The sequence below is a fragment of the Cherax quadricarinatus genome, chromosome 3 (genome assembly GCF_038502225.1).
Source record: "Cherax quadricarinatus isolate ZL_2023a chromosome 3, ASM3850222v1, whole genome shotgun sequence".
Classification (NCBI taxonomy): domain Eukaryota; kingdom Metazoa; phylum Arthropoda; class Malacostraca; order Decapoda; family Parastacidae; genus Cherax; species Cherax quadricarinatus.
In genome coordinates this window covers 16,165,308-16,184,450 of record NC_091294.1, presented here as the reverse complement: position 1 = coordinate 16,184,450, position 19,143 = coordinate 16,165,308, and the positions used below count along the sequence as shown (strand labels likewise).

The 19,143-nt window shown below is 37.6% G+C and overlaps 1 protein-coding gene across 4 annotated transcripts in view; it reads left to right on the top strand.

The window, feature by feature from the left end:
• Positions 1-19,143, top strand: part of LOC128706570 (uncharacterized) — a 273,076-nt gene that overhangs the window by 6,673 nt on the left and 247,260 nt on the right. For 3 of the 4 annotated variants that reach the window (XM_053801503.2, XM_070090311.1, XM_070090313.1), the window contains one exon: positions 1-65. This exon is cut by the window's left edge and continues 217 nt beyond it. In XM_053801503.2, the coding sequence (XP_053657478.1) occupies positions 1-65 (65 nt within the window). The remainder of the gene's footprint in view (positions 66-19,143) is intronic. The other variant, XM_070090316.1, reaches the window with a different exon arrangement.

Below are 19,143 nucleotides of genomic sequence, written 5' to 3'. Positions count from 1 at the left end.
TGAGGATGACCCAATGGAGGAGACATTGGAAGGTGTCAAACATACTAGTTCCCTGTTGATGCAAAGTATGAGAATAGTGAAACAAAGTGCATGTAGCAGCACCCTCTGTATTTATTTAATATTTTTTAAACTTTCCTTTCTTATACAAAATCATTATATGAGTAATAACTTTTTCTCTCACTTGTATGTCTGTGGGGAACATATTTTGTTACCTATTGCTCTAAATCTTTTACTTCTAAAATTTTATTAACCAAAATTATGGATTCATCGTATCACCTATACGGTATCCATAATTCATTTACACTACTGTAATTTAGGTAATTCATCAATTTCTGGTAATGTATCATGGTAGGAAGAAAAATTATGTACACTACTATAGTATGTTTTTTCAAATTAACCCTTTCAGGGTCCAGAGGCCAAATTTCAAAGTGTGCACCATGGTCCAAGAATTTTCAAAAAATAATTTTATTTTTTCTTATGAAATGGTAGAGAATCTTTTTCTGAAGGTAATAAAACAAAAAGTATGAAATTTGCTGGAAAATTGAAGAAATTATGTTCTCATGAAGTTTGATCTGTCAGTGATATTTATGCATCGGCGATTTTGCTGACTTTTACTCCCATTTTAGGCCAATTACATTATTCCAGTTGACCAAATTCTTAGCTATTTCACTAGTATTACTTCTGTTCTGTCGATTGAGCACAAGAAATCGCCAAGTCAACTGTGTCAACTACAAAATAAAGTGATTGGAAATTGGTAATTTGGTCAATTTAATGCAAAGTTCAAAATATTCCAATTTCAAAATTGTGTCTAGAATAAACAATGCAGGCATTCCTGGCACTAAACTAACATTTCCTCTGTTCATTAGTTATGTTTTTAGGCTTTACAAATGAATTCCATTTTGATTTTTAATTCAAATAATGAATTTTTATTCAAACCAAAAAATAGAAAATTTACTGTTATGCAATACTGTAATAACTGTATAAATAATATCACCACATTTGTGAACGTATATTAGACCCACCAGCTGGCGTGTATTAGACTTGTGAGGCCATTTGTTTACTCTTGAACATTGGCAAAAATTTAACATTTCTGCTACTTTGAGCTCAGTTTCAAGCCATTTTCAGTACTAAAACCGATCAAAATCATATCTATTTCTGTAATTTATCTTCCATTCTATCAAATGAGACCAAGAAATCGCAAACACAACTATAAAAGACATACAAAAAAAAAAAAAACTGCAAATTTGCTGTTTTAATTGAAAATTACGGTCTCGGTTTTTTCTCTCATTATGCACTGTGTGCTGCAGGATTTATATTATGTGGAGCACACATACCACATAGATGTATTCTCTCATATCTAGGCCCAAATTTACCGCTCACAGCTTATCAGAGTGAGCTGAGCTCATGACATAGATCTACGGTTTGGACCCTCAGTGTAAAGCCATAGATCTACGGCACGGACCTTGAAAGGGTTAGGAAAATGTTGATGTACAATATACAGTACTGAAATATGTCACAAAATACAGGTAGCCTAAATGTCCCATACAAATTTGGTGTGGTAATTTAACAGTGCAATATTCCTTTAAATTTAGTACATATTGCCCCTGGGTATTAAGTCATACCAGTGTCAAAATAAAATATAAAGGAGGACTTTGGTGAATCCTTCATGTAGGTGTTAACCCTTTCACACTCCGTCACGTAGATCTACATTATTAATGCCAGGGTACCTCGAGTAGATCTATTTCTTTGAGCTCAGATTGCTCAGATAAGCTGAGAATGTTAACCCTTTCACTGTCAAGACCCCTGCTCACAAACTTGCTCTCAATGTTGAAGAATTTTCCAGAATAAAAAATAAAAAAATTTCTTATGGTAATGACACCAAAAGTACAAAATTTGATGGAAAACTTACAGAATTACTCTTGCGAAGTTAGTGGTCTCGGCAATCTTTACACATCAGCAATTTTGCCCACTTTGAGCCATATTTTTGGCCAAATCCATTGTTCCAGTCGACCAAACTCAGCTATTTCGCTAGAACTCCTTTAGTTCTATTGATTGAGTACAAGACACTGCCCATTTATCAATTTCAGCTACCCAATAAAGTGATTAGAAATTGGTAATTTGGCCAATTTCACACAATTCAAGGAAGGCCTATTTCAAAATAGGGTCCAGAATTAACAGTGCATACATCCCTACCACTAAAATAAAATTTTCTCTGTTCATCAATCGTGACTCTTGGCCCCCCGTATGTGCTTGCTTTCCATTTTGAATTTTTATTCACACAAAAAAATAGAAGATTTACTGTTATGCAGACTTCTGCATTATTGTAAAAATAGTATAAATAATATCAGCGCATTTCTGAAAGCATATTAGACCCACCAATTGACGTGTATTGGACTCGTGACGTGATTTGTTTACTCTTGAACATTTGCAAAAATCGAACATTTCCGCTAATTTGAGCTCAATTTCAAGATACTTTTACCCCATAAACCATTCAAAATCATATCTAGTTCTGTAATATATCTTCCATTTCATCAAATGAGACCAAGAAAATGAAAATACAACCATAAATACCATACGAAAATACACCACAAAGTTGCTGTTTTAAACTAAAAACACGGTTGGAGCTTTTTCTCATACACTGCATGCTCTAGGATTTTTTTTTGTACAGTGGATCCCCGGTTAACAATATTTTTTCATACACAAATAACCCGCACATAAAAGAGAGAAGCTTTCGACGACGTTTCGGTCCGACTTGGACCATTGACAAAGTCACACTAACAGAGGGGGAGCAGGACGGCTATATATAGGCAGGAAGAGGTGGAGGTAGTAGTAGTACAAGAATTGTATATAATACCGACAGGATGAAATGACACATGCACAACACCCGGGCATCCCCACCGTAGACGTTTCGCCATCCAGCCAGCCACTGGATGGCGAAACGTCCACACCAAAGACAACCAGATGCTGCACGTGTGTCTTAATTTCATCAGTAGTTGTAGTAGAAGAAGAAGAGGTAGTAGTAGTGGTAGTGGTAGAAGTGGGAAATAAGGAAGACGAGCCAGTCAAATACAAAGGAAGGGGAGCACTGCAAGAGAGCTAGAAACCCACAGAGGGAGAGCAAGTGCACCGAGGTGCGTGAAAGGGGAAGTGGTGAAAATAAAATAAATGAAGAAGGAACAGAAACACGAGACAGGAGAGAGAAAGACCACCCAGAGGAGAAAAGGAGAGAGGAAAGGGGAAGAGGAATAAGAAGAAGAAGAAGAAGAAGAAGAAATGAGGATTCAGGTTAAGTCACGGGTGTTCTGAAGTTTGGAGCATTTTACAATGTAGTGGGAGAGGAAGGCATCTACAGAGACGAAACCAGGGCTAAGGTTCATACAAGGAAAGTTGTGTATAAGAGAGGATTCAACTAAACGGCGACTGTTCGAGTTGGAAGTAGGGAAGACAGTTTTAGCAGAAGACCAGTCAATAGGATGGCTATGATCTCTGACGTGACAGAAAAGAGCATTGTTAGTGTCGGCAAGCCTAACACTATTTTTGTGCTCCCTAAGTCTGTCAGAAAGAGATTGACCAGTTTCTCCGAAGTATTGAAGAGGACAGGAGGAGCAAGAAATAGAGTAGACACCAGGAACATCTGTAGAGGGAGGAGAGGTATGAACGAGATTAGTGCGAAGAGTGTTAGTCTGGCGGAAGGTAAGCTTGATGTCTAAGGGACGGAGAGAATTGTTGAGATTAGAAAGACCGGAAATGTAGGGAAGGCAGAGGATAGAAGAGTTCCCATGAGTAGAGAGTTTGGGAGAGAAGAAATTGCGTTTAGCACGTGAGAGGGCAGAGTCTATGAAATGGGAAGGGTAGCCAAGACGGGAGAACGAATTATGAAGAGTGGAAATTTCTACTGGAAGGAACTGAGGATCACAGATGCGGAGGGCACGGAGAAAGAGGGAGATAAGAACACTTTTCTTGACAGGGGAAGCATGATAGGAAAAGTAGTGAATGTACATGCCACTGTGCATAGGTTTACGGTAAACGGAAAAGGAAAAACCTGTATCTGAGCGGTGGACATGGACATCAAGGAAAGGAAGTAAGGAATTAGGGGATGCCCGGGTGTTGTGCATGTGTCATTTCATCCTGTCGGTATTATATACAATTCTTGTACTACTACTACTACTACCGCCACCTCTTCCTGCCTATATATAGCCGTCCTGCTCCCCCTCTGTTAGTGTGACTTTGTCAATGGTCCAAGTCGGACCGAAACGTCGTCGTAAGCTTCTCTCTTTTATGTGCGGGTTATTTGTGTATCGTTCCAGTCACGGTATTGTGCCTTTTTGTTATTTAATATTTTTTCATTCCAGAAGTATGTTCAGGTGCCAGTACTGACCGAATTTGTTCCCATAAGGAATATTGTGAAGTAGATTAGTCCATTTCAGACCCTCAAACATACACGTACAAATGCACTTACATAAATACACTTACATAATTGGTCGCATTGGGAGGTGATCGTTATGCGGGGGTCCACTGTACTGTGCACACTGACCACTCGGACCCATTCTCTCATATGTAGGCCTACCAGCTTTCTCCCGCATACTATTATGGGATCAACACTGGCTTGCAAACCATAATATTACGGGACTGACATTGAAAGGGTTAATAAAATATTGGCCTAGATATGAGAGAAAGGGTCTGTGTGGTGAGTGTGCATAGTATAAAAAAAATCCTGCCCATGCAGTGCATAATGGGAAAAGAAAAACTCTGACCTTGTCTTTGGTTTAACCCTTTCAGTGTCGGTGCCATAATATTATGGTTTTGAAGTCAGTGTCGGTCCTGTAATACTACGCCAAAATTCTAGTGGCTTCAGATCTTCCGGGAGAAAGCTGGTAGGCCTTCATTTGAGAGAATGGATCTGTGTGGTCAGTGTGCACAGTATAAAAAAAATCCTGCAGCAAGCAGTGCATAATGAGAAAAAAAAACTGCAACCATGTTTTTTGGTTTAAAACAGCAACTTTGCGATGTATTTATGGTTGTATTCTTGTTTTCTTGGTCTCATTTGATAGAATGGAAGATGTATTATAGAAATAGAGGCGATTTTGATGGTTTACTAAATAAAAGTAGCTTGAAATTGAGCTCAAAGTAGCGGAAATGTTCAATTTTTTGACAATATTCAAGAGTAAACAAATCACATCACGCGTCCAACACATGTCAACTGGTGGGTCTAATATGCATTCATGAATGCGCCTATATTATCTATACAATTATTACATATTATGCAGTAATCTGAATAACAGTAAATCATCTATTTTTTTGTGTGACTAAAAATTCAAAATGAAAGACAAGTGTAATATAGGAGGGGCCTGGAGACATGACTAATGAACAGAAAAAAATGTTACTTTAGTGCCAGAAATGTTGAACTTTCGGTTTCTTTACCTTTAGAAAAAGATTTTGTATCATTTCATAAAGTTTTTTTAATTCTTCATTGTGAGCATGTTTGCAAGCAGGGGTCTCGACACTCAGAGGGTTAATGTAGTAACCTTGAGGTGTTCCCTTGGATAGTTTTTATGGTTTATTGGCTTGTTTCTTGGTTTCATTAGATTGCAGTAGATATGTTTTGGTTGATTGCAGGACCAGAAATGACTTGAAATTGGCCTCAAATTAGGGGAATATTTGATTTTTGCCAGTTTTTCCTGAGAATGGGTAAGGCCACTCTACACCTCCAAATCTGTTTTATGTGTTTTTACTAGGCCTAATTCAGTTATTGGGACACCGTAAGCAATGCAAATCATTCTTGGTTATATTTTATTTTCTGAGAAATAGGGTAACTCTTCTATTTTTTGTTATGAATTAAAAATAGAAGGCCAGTGCAATATAGAAGATGCCTGGAGATAGGATTAATGAACAGAATATATGTTGTTTTTGTACCTGGAATGTGTACAATGTTTATTTTGGACTTTGTGTTTGAATTAGTTTTTTATTTTGTGAAAAATTGGCCAAATTACTAACTTCTGTGCAATTTATAAGGTAGTTTTATTGTTCATTGGGTAGTTTCTTGAGCTTAATTGATAGAAAAAAGGCATACAAGTGAAATAGTGAGAATTTGGTCAATTTCAAGTTGGTGAAATAGCCAGTGTGTAAATTACACCTAAAACGCTAACTTTGCACCTGCATAATTCCGTAAATTTTCCATCAAATTTCGTACCTTGGTGTCTATACCTTTAGAAAAAGATTCTCTACCATTTCAGGAGAAAAAACATTTTATTTTTTATTTTTGATAAAAGTGGGCACTGCGAGCAATATTAACCCCTTCAGGGTCCAAGGCCCAAATCTGAAGTGGTGCCCCAGTGTCCAAGAATTTTAAAAAAAAAATTTTGTTATTTTTTCTTATGAAATGGTAGAGAACCTTTTTGTGAAGGTAATAAAACAAAAAGTACGAAATTTGATGGAAAATTGACGAAATTATGCTCTCGCGAATTTTGATATGTCAGCGATATTTATGAATCGGCGATTTTGCCGACTTTGACTCCCATTTTAGGCCAATTACATTATTCCAGTCAACCAAATTCTTAGCTATTTCGCTAGTATTACTTCTATTCTATCGATTGAGCACAAGAAATCGCCAAGTCAACTGTTTCAACTACAAATTAAAGTGATCGGAAATTGTTAATTTGGCCAATTTAACACAAAGTTCAAAATATTCCAATTTCAAAATAGGGTCCAGAATAAACAATGTAGGTATTCCTGGAACTAAACTAACATTTCCGCTGTTCATTAGTTATGTTTTGAGGCTTTACAAATAAATTCCATTTTTATTTTTTATTCACATAATGAATTTTTATTCACACCAAAAAATAGAAGATTTACTGCTATGCAATACTGTAATAATTGTATAAATATCATCACCATATTTGTGAATGCATATTAGACCCACCAGCTGGCGTGTATTAGACGTGTGAGGTCGTTTGTTTACTCTTGAATATCGGCAAAAATTTAACATTTCTGCTACTTTGAGCTCAGTTTCAAGCCATTTCCAGTGCTAAAACCAATCAAAATCATCTCTATTTCTGTAATATGTCTTCCATTCTATCAAATGAGACCAAGAAATCGCAAATAGAACTATAAAAAACATACGAAAAAACACTGCAAAGTCGCTGTTTTAATTGAAAAATCATGATTTCAGTTTTTTTCTCTCATTATACACAGCGTGCTGCAGGATCTGTTTTATGTGGTGCAAACATACCACATAGATGTATTCTCTCGTATCTAGGCCCAAATGTACCACTCACAGTTTATCAGAGTGAGCTGAGCTCATGACGTAGATCTACGGTTTGGACCCTGAACGTAAAGCCGTAGATCTACGGGACGGACCCTCAAAGGGTTAATGCCAAGTGTCTGGATCGTGAGAGGATTAAGGTTTCTCTGAAGCCAATTATAACAACCAGTGATCTAAAGTTTTCGCTGTTAAGCTTCAATGAAAATATATCTAGCATTGCACTGATGTAAAGTAAAAGGACACAAGTGCAACTAATGTGACATTTATTGTGGCAACATTTCGCTCTCCAGGAGCTTTATCAAGCCATTACAAACAATACATGGACACAGAGGGTATATAAAGGCTCAGAGTGAGGTGCAATACTAGTGAGGTACCATTTCGATGTTCACTAGTGGTAGTAGTAGTAGTAGTAGTAGTAACAAAAATAATACAATCTGGAAGAGCAATTAATTCGTACATGAGTAAAAGGATATAAAAGCTATTACTTGGGTAACATAAAAATAGGTTGGACAAATATAGACCGAAAAGAGGCAGGTTTTTTTCAGTGTTCACTCTCTGTAATGTGCTTTGTGTAGTATAACAGGAGAGACTATGTGATGGCAGGGTTTACTGTTTTCAGGAGGATTCTTGCTAAGACTTCGGAGATGGTGAAGCTGCCGTTGTTTTGTTTAATTGTATTCGAAACAGCGATCACTGCACTGATGTTATGCATGTGTATATACCTGATAACATCTTAGCAAATCAATGAAATGCTGTACAGTAGACCATTATATTACAAAGTAGTTACGTTCCTGACAACGCCGTGTTAGGTAAATCCGTGTTAGATAAACAGAAGAACTTATGGGAAAAATAGGGTTACATTCCTGGGATTCCCCAAAAAAGCCAAGCAACTTTTTTTTTAGACATCCAGATCTTACAAAAATAAAAGTGAATATGTAATTGTAGTTCATTGTTGTGATGTATTATGTTATTTTTACTGCTTAACACTACAAATGCAACAGAAATAATAGTATTTCTTACCTTAAATTGTGGGTGCTGGTGTTTGTGGATGTTTGTGAAGAGAGTGGAGAGTTATGGTGTGGCCCTACTGGGCTGAGGTGGATGGTAGAGGCTCTGGTACTGAAGTCGATGGTTGTACTGGAGTATGCATAAATTTTGTAATGGATTTCTAGGCTATTTTACCTTACAGTACATTATACAGCTGACAGTAAGGTATCAGCTGCTCTAGACTCCATTTCAGAGCACTGCTTCTAGATTTGTCAGGGTCTTCTTCAGTGAAAAAGTCTTTGTCAGTCAAGTAAATCTGTCAGTAGCTCAGTAACTCTTTCAGGATCCAGAGGCCAAATTTCAAAGTGTGCAACAGGGTCCAAGAATTTTCAAAAAAATAATTTTGTTATTTTTTCTTATGAAATAGTAAAGAATCTTTTTCTGAAGGTAATAAAACAAAAAGTACGAAATTTGATGGAAAATTGACGAAATTATGCTCTCGCAAATTTTCATGTGTAGGCGATATTTACGCATCAGCAATTTTGCCGACTTTGACTCCCATTTTAGGCCAATTACAGTACAGTGGACCCCCGGTTAACGATATTTTTTCACTCCATAAGTATGTTCAGGTGCCAGTACTGACCGAATTTATTCCCATAAGGAATATTGTGAAGTAGATTAGTTCATTTCAGACCCCCAAACATACACGTACAAACGCACTTACATAAATACACTTACATAATTGGTCGCATTCGGAGGTAATCGTTATGCGGGGGTCCACTGTATTCCAGTTGACCAAATTCTTAGCTATTTCACTAGTATTACTTCTATTCTCTCGACTGAGCACAAGAAATCGCCAAGTCAACTGTTTCAACAACAAAATAAAGTGACCGGAAATTGGTAATTTGGCCAATTTAATGCAAAGCTCAAAATATTTCCATTTCAAAATAGGGTCCAGAATAAACAATGCAGGCATTCCTGGCACTAAACTAACATTTTCTCTGTTCATTAGTTACGTTTTCAGGCTTTAAAAATGAATTCCATTTTGATTTTTTATTCACATAATGAATTTTTATTCAAACCAAAAAATAGAAGATTTACTGTTATGCAATACTGTAATAATTGTATAAATAATATCACCACATTTGTGAATATATATGAGACCGACCAGCTGGCGTGTATTAGACGTGTGAGGTCATTTGTTTACTCTTGAACATCAGCAAAAATTTAACATTTCTACTACTTTGAGCTCAGTTTCAAGCCATTTCCAGTACTAAAACCAATCAAAATCATCTCTGTTTCTGTAATATGTCTTCCATTCTATCAAATGAAACCAAGAAATTGCAAATATAACTATAAAAAACATACGAAAAAACACTGCAAATTCGCTGTTTTAATAAAAAATTATGGTCTCAGTTTTTTTCTCTCATTATGCACTGTGTGCTGCAGGATTTGTTTTATGTGGTGCACACACATACCACATAGATGTATTCTCTCATATCTAGGCCAAAATTTACCACTCACAGCTTATCAGAGTGAGCTGAGCTCATGGCATAGATCTACAGTTTGGACCCTGAATGTTAAGCCGTAGATCTACGGCACGGACCCTGAAAGGGTTCAGTCAGTCAAGTCAGTCAGCTATTCATCACACACACTCATATATTTACCTCATTCTTTTCAGTTGTACAAACTGATGCTTCATTTATACAGTGGAACCTTGACTTACGAGTTTAATCTGTTCCGTGACCTAACTCGTAACTCAGTTTGCTCGTATATCAAATCAGTTTTCCTCATTGATTGAATAGCCATTAATCCGTTCCTGCACTCTGGAGGCAAGAAAAAAATACTTGAATATGACGCTGTTATCAACTGTACGGTTTATTTATCTATCACAATTCTTCTAATTTGACATAAAGAATATAATTAACACAGAAGCATGATACTATATACTCTAGAATGAATAAAATAGGCCATAATGTGGTGGCAGAGGCAGCGGCGAAGCGTCTGCCATTTCCTGTCCCATTTTGACTATAGTGTCTTCCCATGCTCTTATTTTAAGAGAAAACAGAGTATTTTTGAGGCTAACTGCAGTAGCTCACTAGTTTTCTAAGGAAAACACTGAAACAATGTTAAGTGTATATGTACTTACACACTTGGAGCAGAGATGGTGGGGGATGTTGAAGGTGGGAGATTGGCAGTGCAGCATATGATGTCAGTGGCCATGTAAACTTCCAACAACAACATTGTTTTGTTTGAGCGCTGAACTTAACTGATAAAATTTGTTTTGTTTAATCACTGAACTTAACTGATACAAATTGTTTTGTTTAATCACTGAACATAACTGATACAGCTTTAGTATCAACATATCGCGGATGTGCTAAGCTGGTACTGCCTGGCTAAGTCCATGGAATTCATCCTTTTTTTCTTCTCAGTACTGTCCTTTGCACTTATTTTCTTAGGACCCATGGTTAGAAAAAATTAATTTGGCCAAATGACTGTAAAAAAATGCAAGCAAGCATGAGAGAACTGCTCCCACAGCGATGTAAACATATACTGCTTACCGGATGTTTTGGCATCAGCTGTGCCAACTAGCGGCAGCATTCTGAATTACGTATTATTATGTACATATTATGTACGTATTATGTATTATTATTATTATTATTATTATTATTATTATTATTATTATTGGAGTGGTTAGTACTTTTGTTTAATAAATGTATGAAAGAGGGGAAGGTACCTAGGGATTGGCGGAGAGCATGTATAGTCCCTTTATATAAAGGGAAAGGGGACAAAAGAGACTGTAAAAATTATAGAGGAATAAGTTTACTGAGTATACCAGGAAAAGTGTACGGTAGGGTTATAATTGAAAGAATTAGAGGTAAGACAGAATGTAGGATTGCGGATGAGCAAGGAGGTTTCAGAGTGGGTAGGGGATGTGTAGATCAAGGGTTTACATTGAAGCATGTTAGGTAAGACACATATGCAACAGTTAGGTATCTTTATTTCGAAACGTTTCGCCTACACAGTAGGCTTCTTCAGTCAAGTACAGAAAAGTTGATAGAAGCAGAAGAGACTTGAAGACGATGTAATCAGTCCATCACCCTTAAAGTTTTGAGGTGGTCAGTCCCTCAGTCTGGAGAAGAGCATTGTTTCATAGTCTGAAACAATGCTCTTCTCCAGACTGAGGGACTGACCACCTCAAAACTTTAAGGGTGATGGACTGATTACATCGTCTTCAAGTCTCTTCTGCTTCTATCAACTTTTCTGTACTCGACTGAAGAAGCCTACTGTGTAGGCGAAACGTTTCAAAATAAAGATACCTAACTGTTGCATATGTGTCTTACCTAACAACCTGTCGGTATTTTATACCATTTTAATGTTCACATTGAAGCATATATGTGAACAGTATTTAGATAAAGGTAGGGAAGTTTTTATTGCATTTATGGATTTAGAAAAGGCATATGATAGAGTGGATAGAGGAGCAATGTGGCAGATGTTGCAAGTATATGGAATAGGTGGTAAGTTATTAAATGCTGTAAAGAGTTTTTATGAGGATAGTGACGCTCAGGTTAGGGTGTGTAGAAGAGAGGGAGACTACTTCCCGGTAAAAGTAGGTCTTAGACAGGGATGTGTAATGTCACCATGGTTGTTTAATATATTTATAGATGGGGTTGTAAAGGAAGTAAATGCTAGGGTGTTCGGGAGAGGGGTGGGATTAAATTTTGGGGAATCAAATTCAAAATGGGATTTGACACAGTTACTTTTTGCTGATGATACTGTGCTTATGGGAGATACTAAAGAAAAATTGCAAAGGTTAGTGGATGAGTTTGGGAATGTGTGTAAAGGTAGAAAGTTGAAAGTGAACATAGAAAAGAGTAAGGTGATGAGGGTGTCAAATGATTTAGGTAAAGAAAAATTGGATAACAAATTTGGGAGGAGTAGTATGGAAGAAGTGAATGTTTTCAGATACTTGGGAGTTGACGTGTCGGCGGATGGATTTATGAAGGATGAGGTTAATCATAGAATTGATGAGGGAAAAAAGGTGAGTGGTGCGTTGAGGTATATGTGGAGTCAAAAAACGTTATCTATGGAGGCAAAAAAGGGAATGTATGAAAGTATAGTAGTACCAACACTCTTATATGGGTGTGAAGCTTGGGTGGTAAATGCAGCAGCGAGGAGACGGTTGGAGGCAGTGGAGATGTCCTGTTTAAGGGCAATGTGTGGTGTAAATATTATGCAGAAAATTCGGAATGTGGAAATTAGGGAAAGGTGTGGAGTTAATAAAAGTATTAGTCAGAGGGCAGAAGAGGGGTTATTGAGGTGGTTTGGTCATTTAGAGAGAATGGATCAAAGTAGAATGACATGGAAAGCATATAAATCTATAGGGGAAGGAAGGTGGGGTAGGGGTCGTCCTCGAAAGGGTTGGAGAGAGGGGGTAAAGGAGGCTTTGTGGGCAAGGGGCTTGGACTTCCAGCAAGCGTGCGTGAGCGTGTTAGATAGGAGTGAATGGAGACAAATGGTACTTGGGACCTGACGATCTGTTGGAGTGTGAGCAGGGTAATATTTAGTGAAGGGATTCAGGGAAACCGGTTATTTTCATATAGTCGGACTTGAGTCCTGGAAATGGGAAGTACAATGCCTGCACTTTAAAGGAGGGGTTTGGGATATTGGCAGTTTGGAGGGATATGTTGTTTATCTTTATATGTGTATGCTTCTAAACTGTTGTATTCTGAGCGCCTCTGCAAAAACAGTGATAATGTGCGAGTGTGGTGAAAGTGTTGAATGATGATGAAAGTATTTTCTTTTTGGGGATTTTCTTTCTTTTTTGGGTCACCCTGCCTCGGTGGGAGACGGCCGACTTGTTGAAAAAAAAAAATTATTATTATTATTATTATTATTATTATTATTATTATTATTGGAGTGGGTAGGGGATTTGTAGATCAAGTGTTTACATTGAAGCATATATGTGAACAGTATTTAGATAAAGGTAGGGAAGTTTTTATTGCATTTATGGATTCAGAAAAGGCATATGATAGAGTGGATAGGAGAGCAATGTGGCAGGTGGATAGGAGAGCAATGTGGAATAGGTGGTAAGTTACTAAATGCTGTAAAGAGTTTTTATGAGGATAGTGAGGCTCAGGTTAGGGTGTGTAGAAGAGAGGGAGACTACTTCCCAGTAAAAGTAGGTCTTAGACAGGGATGTGTAATGTCACCATGGTTGTTTAATATATTTTTAGATGGGGTTGTAAAAGAAGTAAATGCTAGGGTGTTCGGGAGAGGGGTGGGATTAAGTTATGGGGAATTAAATACAAAATGGGAAGTGACACAGTTACTTTTTGCTGATGATACTGTGCTTATGGGAGATTCTAAAGAAAAATTGCAAAGGTTAGTAGACGAATTTGGGAGTGTGTGTAAAGGTAGAAAGTTGAAAGTGAACATAGAAAAGAGTAAGGTGATGAGGGGTATCAAATGATTTAGATAAAGAAAAATTGGATATCAGATTGAGGAGGAGGAGTATGGAAGAAGTGAAAGTTTTCAGATATTTGGGAGTTGACGTTTCAGCGGATGGTTTTATGAAGGATGAGGTTAATCATAGAATTGATGAAAGAAAAAAGGTGAGTGGTGCATTGAGGTATATATGGAGGCAAAAAGTTTTATCTATGGAGGCAAAAAAGGGAATGTATGAAAATATAGTACCAACACTCTTATATGGGTGTGAAGCTTGGGTTGTAAATGCTGCAGCGAGGAGGCAGTGGAGATGTTCTGTCTAAGGGCAATGTGTGGTGTAAATATTATGCAGAAAATTCGGAGTGTGGAAATTAGGAGAAGGTGTGGAGTTAATAAAAGTATTAGTCGGAGGGCTAAAGAGGGTTTGTTGATGTGGTTTGGTCATTTAGAGAGAATGGATCAAAGTAGAATGACATGGAGAGCATATAAATCTATAGGGAAAGGAAGGCGGGGTAGGGGTCATCCTCGAAAAGGTTGGAGGGAGGGGGTATGGGAGGTGTTGTGGGCGAGGGGCTTGGACTTCCAGCAAGCGTGCGTGAGCATGTTAGATAGGAGTGAATGGAGACGAATGGTATTTGGGATGTGACAATCTGTTTGAGTGTGAGCAGGGTAATATTTAGTGAAGGGATTCAGGGAAACCGGTTATTTCATATATCCGGACTTGAGTCCTGGAAACGAGAAGTACAATGCCTGCACTTTAAAGGAGGGGTTTGGGATATTGGGATTTTGGACGGATATATTGTGTATTTTTATACGTATATACTTCTAAGCTGTTGTATTCTGGGCACCTCTGCAAAAACAGTGATTATGTGAGTGAGGTGAAAGTGTTGAATGATGATGAAAGTATTTTCTTTTTGGGTCACCCTGCCTCGGTGGGAGACGACCGACTTGTTAAAAAAAAAAGATTATTATTATTATTATTATTAATTTAGGAACTGAAGCTCTATCATTATTATAATTATTATTATAATAATTATTATTAATTTAGGGAATTGAAGCTCTATCATTATTATGATAATAATAATAATAATATTATTATTGTTGTTAATTTAGGGAACTGGAGCACAGATCCAATTCCCTAGATCAAGAGCCCCTCACCAGCATCAAGGAAATTTGATTCTAGTGAGGGGCTCTTGATCTAGGGAATTGGATCTGTGCTCTAGTTACCTAAATTGCTACTACTACTACTGCCGCTGCTGCCAACTCAGTGCACGGTTTACCTCGCAGTGGGAGCAGTTCTCTCTTGCTTTGCTTACATTTTTGACAGTCATTTGGCCAAATTTTGTTTTTCTAAGCATGGGTCCTAAGAAAGTAACTGTAAAGGACAGTACTGGGAAGAAAAAGAGAATGGAATTAAAGCATGAAATCATCGATAAACAAACGAGGTGTCCAGATTTTGGGTTGAGGGGAAAGCAGGGGGAGCTGACTCATAACTCAAATGTTGGCTCGTAACTCAGAGCAAAAAATTGACCCAAGGACGGCTTGTATCTCAAAAAACTTGTACATTGGGACACTCGTAAGTCAAGGTTCCACTGTATCTATTTTCTTCATTAACTCTAAGACTTAAATGCTTGTACCTTTTCTTGCCACTTTCAGCAACACTCATATGCCTACTGGGTGCCATGATTGCTTGGCAGATACAAGATATGGCAATTAAAAGATCAAGACACAATTCACAAACACAGCTAGCTCCTAGGAGACAATTGTACTGGACACATATTCATGAAGGTTGGGATGGGGGAGTCTGGGGTGGTCAGGGATGGCTGTAGGTCTCTCCCACTAACACAGTGATCTGACACACAACCAGGTGACAACTTGAACTGGGGAATTTTTTTCCGCACCCACAAATGGAGCCGTGTTAGGTTAATTTTATGAAGTGTTATATAAAATTGTGCTGCAATTTTTCAATAGTGCAGTAACCAAAGTGTGGCAAATAAATCCATGTAATATAATGGTCTACTGTACTTTAAAACTTTCTTGAAAGTCTGAATTAAGACATCAAAAATATGAAAATAGGTCATGAGAATGTAAAAATTCCATAATTCTTATCTCTTTTCCTTGGCTACTCTGCCTTCATGGTCACTTGGTAGTCTGTCCTTTGACTTGTGCTTGCAGGAAAATAGTGAATGCTTTGATTGTATTGTAACCTAATAAAGTTTGTGGATTGCTTTGTCGTTACATCTGAAATGCTCCTTCAAGCCTTTAATAGTTGTACTGTTCTGTAGCAAACTGCATTTACTACATAAATGTTTTAGTTTGGCAGTGATGTGTATTTTAATGTTATTTATAATTATGATTCATTTTTACATGTCAGGTATTCTTGAATGATGTCTCTTATGCCGTAATCGTAAGACTTTGAGCAAGTATTGATTTCATTTGAGTATTTTATCTTTGTGCAACATTTTTCAGCATTTTGTTTATTGCTCTAGTGATTAAACAGTAGTAATGGTTATGATAAATGAGACACTTGTGTAACATTTGGATATCTTTATTCTGGAAATGTTTCAATATGCAATGACTTCTTCAGTCCAGTTGGACTGAGGAAGCCACTGTATAGTGAAAAATTTCCAGAATACAAATACCCAAATGTTGCATAAGTGTTTCATTTGTCAACTTGTTGGTTTTCTAAACCATTTATTCAAAGTACAGTGGACCCCCGCATAACGATTACCTCCGAATGCGACCAATTATGTTAGTGTATTTATGTAAGTGCGTTTGTACGTGTATGTTTGGGGGTCTGAAATGGACTAATCTACTTAACAATATTCCTTATGGGAATAAATTCGGTCAGTACTGGCACCTGAACATACTTATGGAGTGAAAAAATATCGTTAACCGGGGGCCCACTGTAATATTAATCTTTAAATTCAGTGAACAGTTAATCATGACTACTTTACTGTACATTTTTTGTACAATTGTGCTTCACCTTTTCTGTTTCATCCTCTTGCTCCTTCCAACAGTTTATGCATGCTGACATTTAACTTGACAGTCTTTAATGGGGTCATATAGTATAACTAGAAGTTGTTCACCCATCAACAGCAAGATTCTGTCGAGATGTTTTCATTAGTTAACCACATTAAATGTGCAATGTCTCAAACCCCTAAAAAATAATAAAATAGTGTTCATCAGGGGTCTTCTCATGGAGTCAAATGTAGTGTTTCCAGCTTTTACAAAGACTCATAAAAGACCATACAAGTTCACATGCCTTTATCCAAAACCGTTGGAGCCAGTAGTTTACCTGGAGTTTACCTGGAGAGAGTTTCGGGGGTCAACGCCCCCGCGGCCCGGTCTGTGACCAGGCCTCCTGGTGGATCAGCGCCTGATCAACCAGGCTGTTGCTGCTGGCTGCACGCAAACCAACGTACGAGCCACAGCCCGGCTGATCAGGAACTGACTTTAGGTGCTTGTCCAGTGTCCAGTCCAGTGCCAGTGTCCAGTGTTTCGAATTTCAGAATTTTTCAAATTTCAGAATGAAGGTGGGGTCTAGGGCAGCACCCCATAATCAAACATTAACACTGCAGCAAAAACATATGAATACTCACACTAAGTGGGATAAATAAAGACTACAAATACTACTATGGTTTATTTATAGAGTAATATATTGATAAATGAAGTAATGGGATAATTATAGACCAGGAACATGATTCTCAAGACGGTTGACAGAAGGCATTTTTTAAGACTTCTTCAAGTGTCATCTGTCTTATTAACATAGGTTTCTGTCTAAGCAATCTCTCTTGCTCGATGATAAATGCACGTAGTTCAAGGCCAGCAATTAACTGATCACATTTCACCATGTTGTCTTTGGGGACTTTTTCACCTATGTTCACAATGTCTTTATCATCACTACTATTCTCATGCTTAGTTGTATTTAGCACCATTTCAGCAATTTCACCATCACTCAAGGAATGCACAACAGGTGCATCATTGTCATTGTTCAGCATTTCATTGATGTCGGCTTCCTGTAACTTACTTACACTTTCGTCCGATAATCTTTTAGTGTAAGTTACGAGGTTTGATATCTTCTTCTCATCAGTGACATGAAATCCTTCAAAATCTTCATCTGTAGGTTCATTTACGTCAAACATCGTTTTAGGCCAAAGTCTTGCCAGACATTTGTTAATGTTGATTTATCAACATCCATCCAAACATTAATAACTGCATAAATGGCATTCTTAGCACTGAACTCTTTCAGGAAATCTTGAATTCCTACTGCTCTGTTGACTGCAGCAAGCATACAGTTTAAAAAATAGTTTTTATACTTGCTCTTCATGGAGCATAAAATTCCTTGGTCACAAGGCTGTAATACAGATAGTCACAGTAGGGGGCAAGTAGATGCCAAAAACATTACTTTTCACAAGAAGTTTGGCAGGGGGATGTGCTAACAATTACCCAGGAACAATAAATTTTACAGTTTTCTTCTAGTCCAGCTTGCCTGCAGTGAGCTCGTGCAGCTGGTATGAAGTGGTTATTGAATCAGTCGGAAAACATTTCTCGGGTTACCCATGCTTTGTTGTTGGCATAATAATGCACAGGTAAATTGTGTACATTTTTCAGACATCTCGGATGTTTGCTTTTATCAATCACTGCCAACTTCAACTTATGTATGCCTGCAGCATTGGCACACCCAAGAATAGTTAACCTGTCCTTAGCATCCTTAAAACCTGTTGGTGCTCACTCATCAGCCATTGTTAATGTTTTTCTAGGAACATAGTGCCAGTAGAGAGCTGTTTCATCACTATTGTAAATTTGTTCCATGGTGCATGCTGGGAAAATTAAAACTGACCATTTGTCTGGTTTAAAATAGTAACTTAGAGGTGTTTTCTAGGATGGTTTTTATGTTTTATTGACTGTTTCTCGGTATTGTATAATAGAATGGAAGTACATATAGTACTTTTGGTTTCAAACTGGAAGTAGCTTGAAATCGCTCTCAAGGTATCAGAAATTTTTTATTATTGCCAATTTTCCTGAGGATGGGTATTACCCTTTTATACCCCTGGTCTGCTTTATGGGTTTTTAATAGGTCTGATTCAATTATTGGGATGCCACAAACCATGACCAGTCATTCCTGCTTTTTTTTATTATTTTTATTATCACACTGGCCGATTCCCACCAAGGCAGGGTGCCCCGAAAAAGAAAAACTTTCACCATCATTCACTCCATCACTGTCTTGCCAGAAGGGTGCTTTACACTACAGTTTTTAAACTGCAACATTAACACCCCTCCTTCAGAGTGCAGGCACTGTACTTCCCATCTCCAGGACTCAAGTCCGGCCTGCCGGTTTCCCTGAACAACTTCATAAATGTTACTTTGCTCACACTCCAACAGCACGTCAAGTATTAAAAACCATTTGTCTCCATTCACTCCTATCAAACACGCTCACGCATACC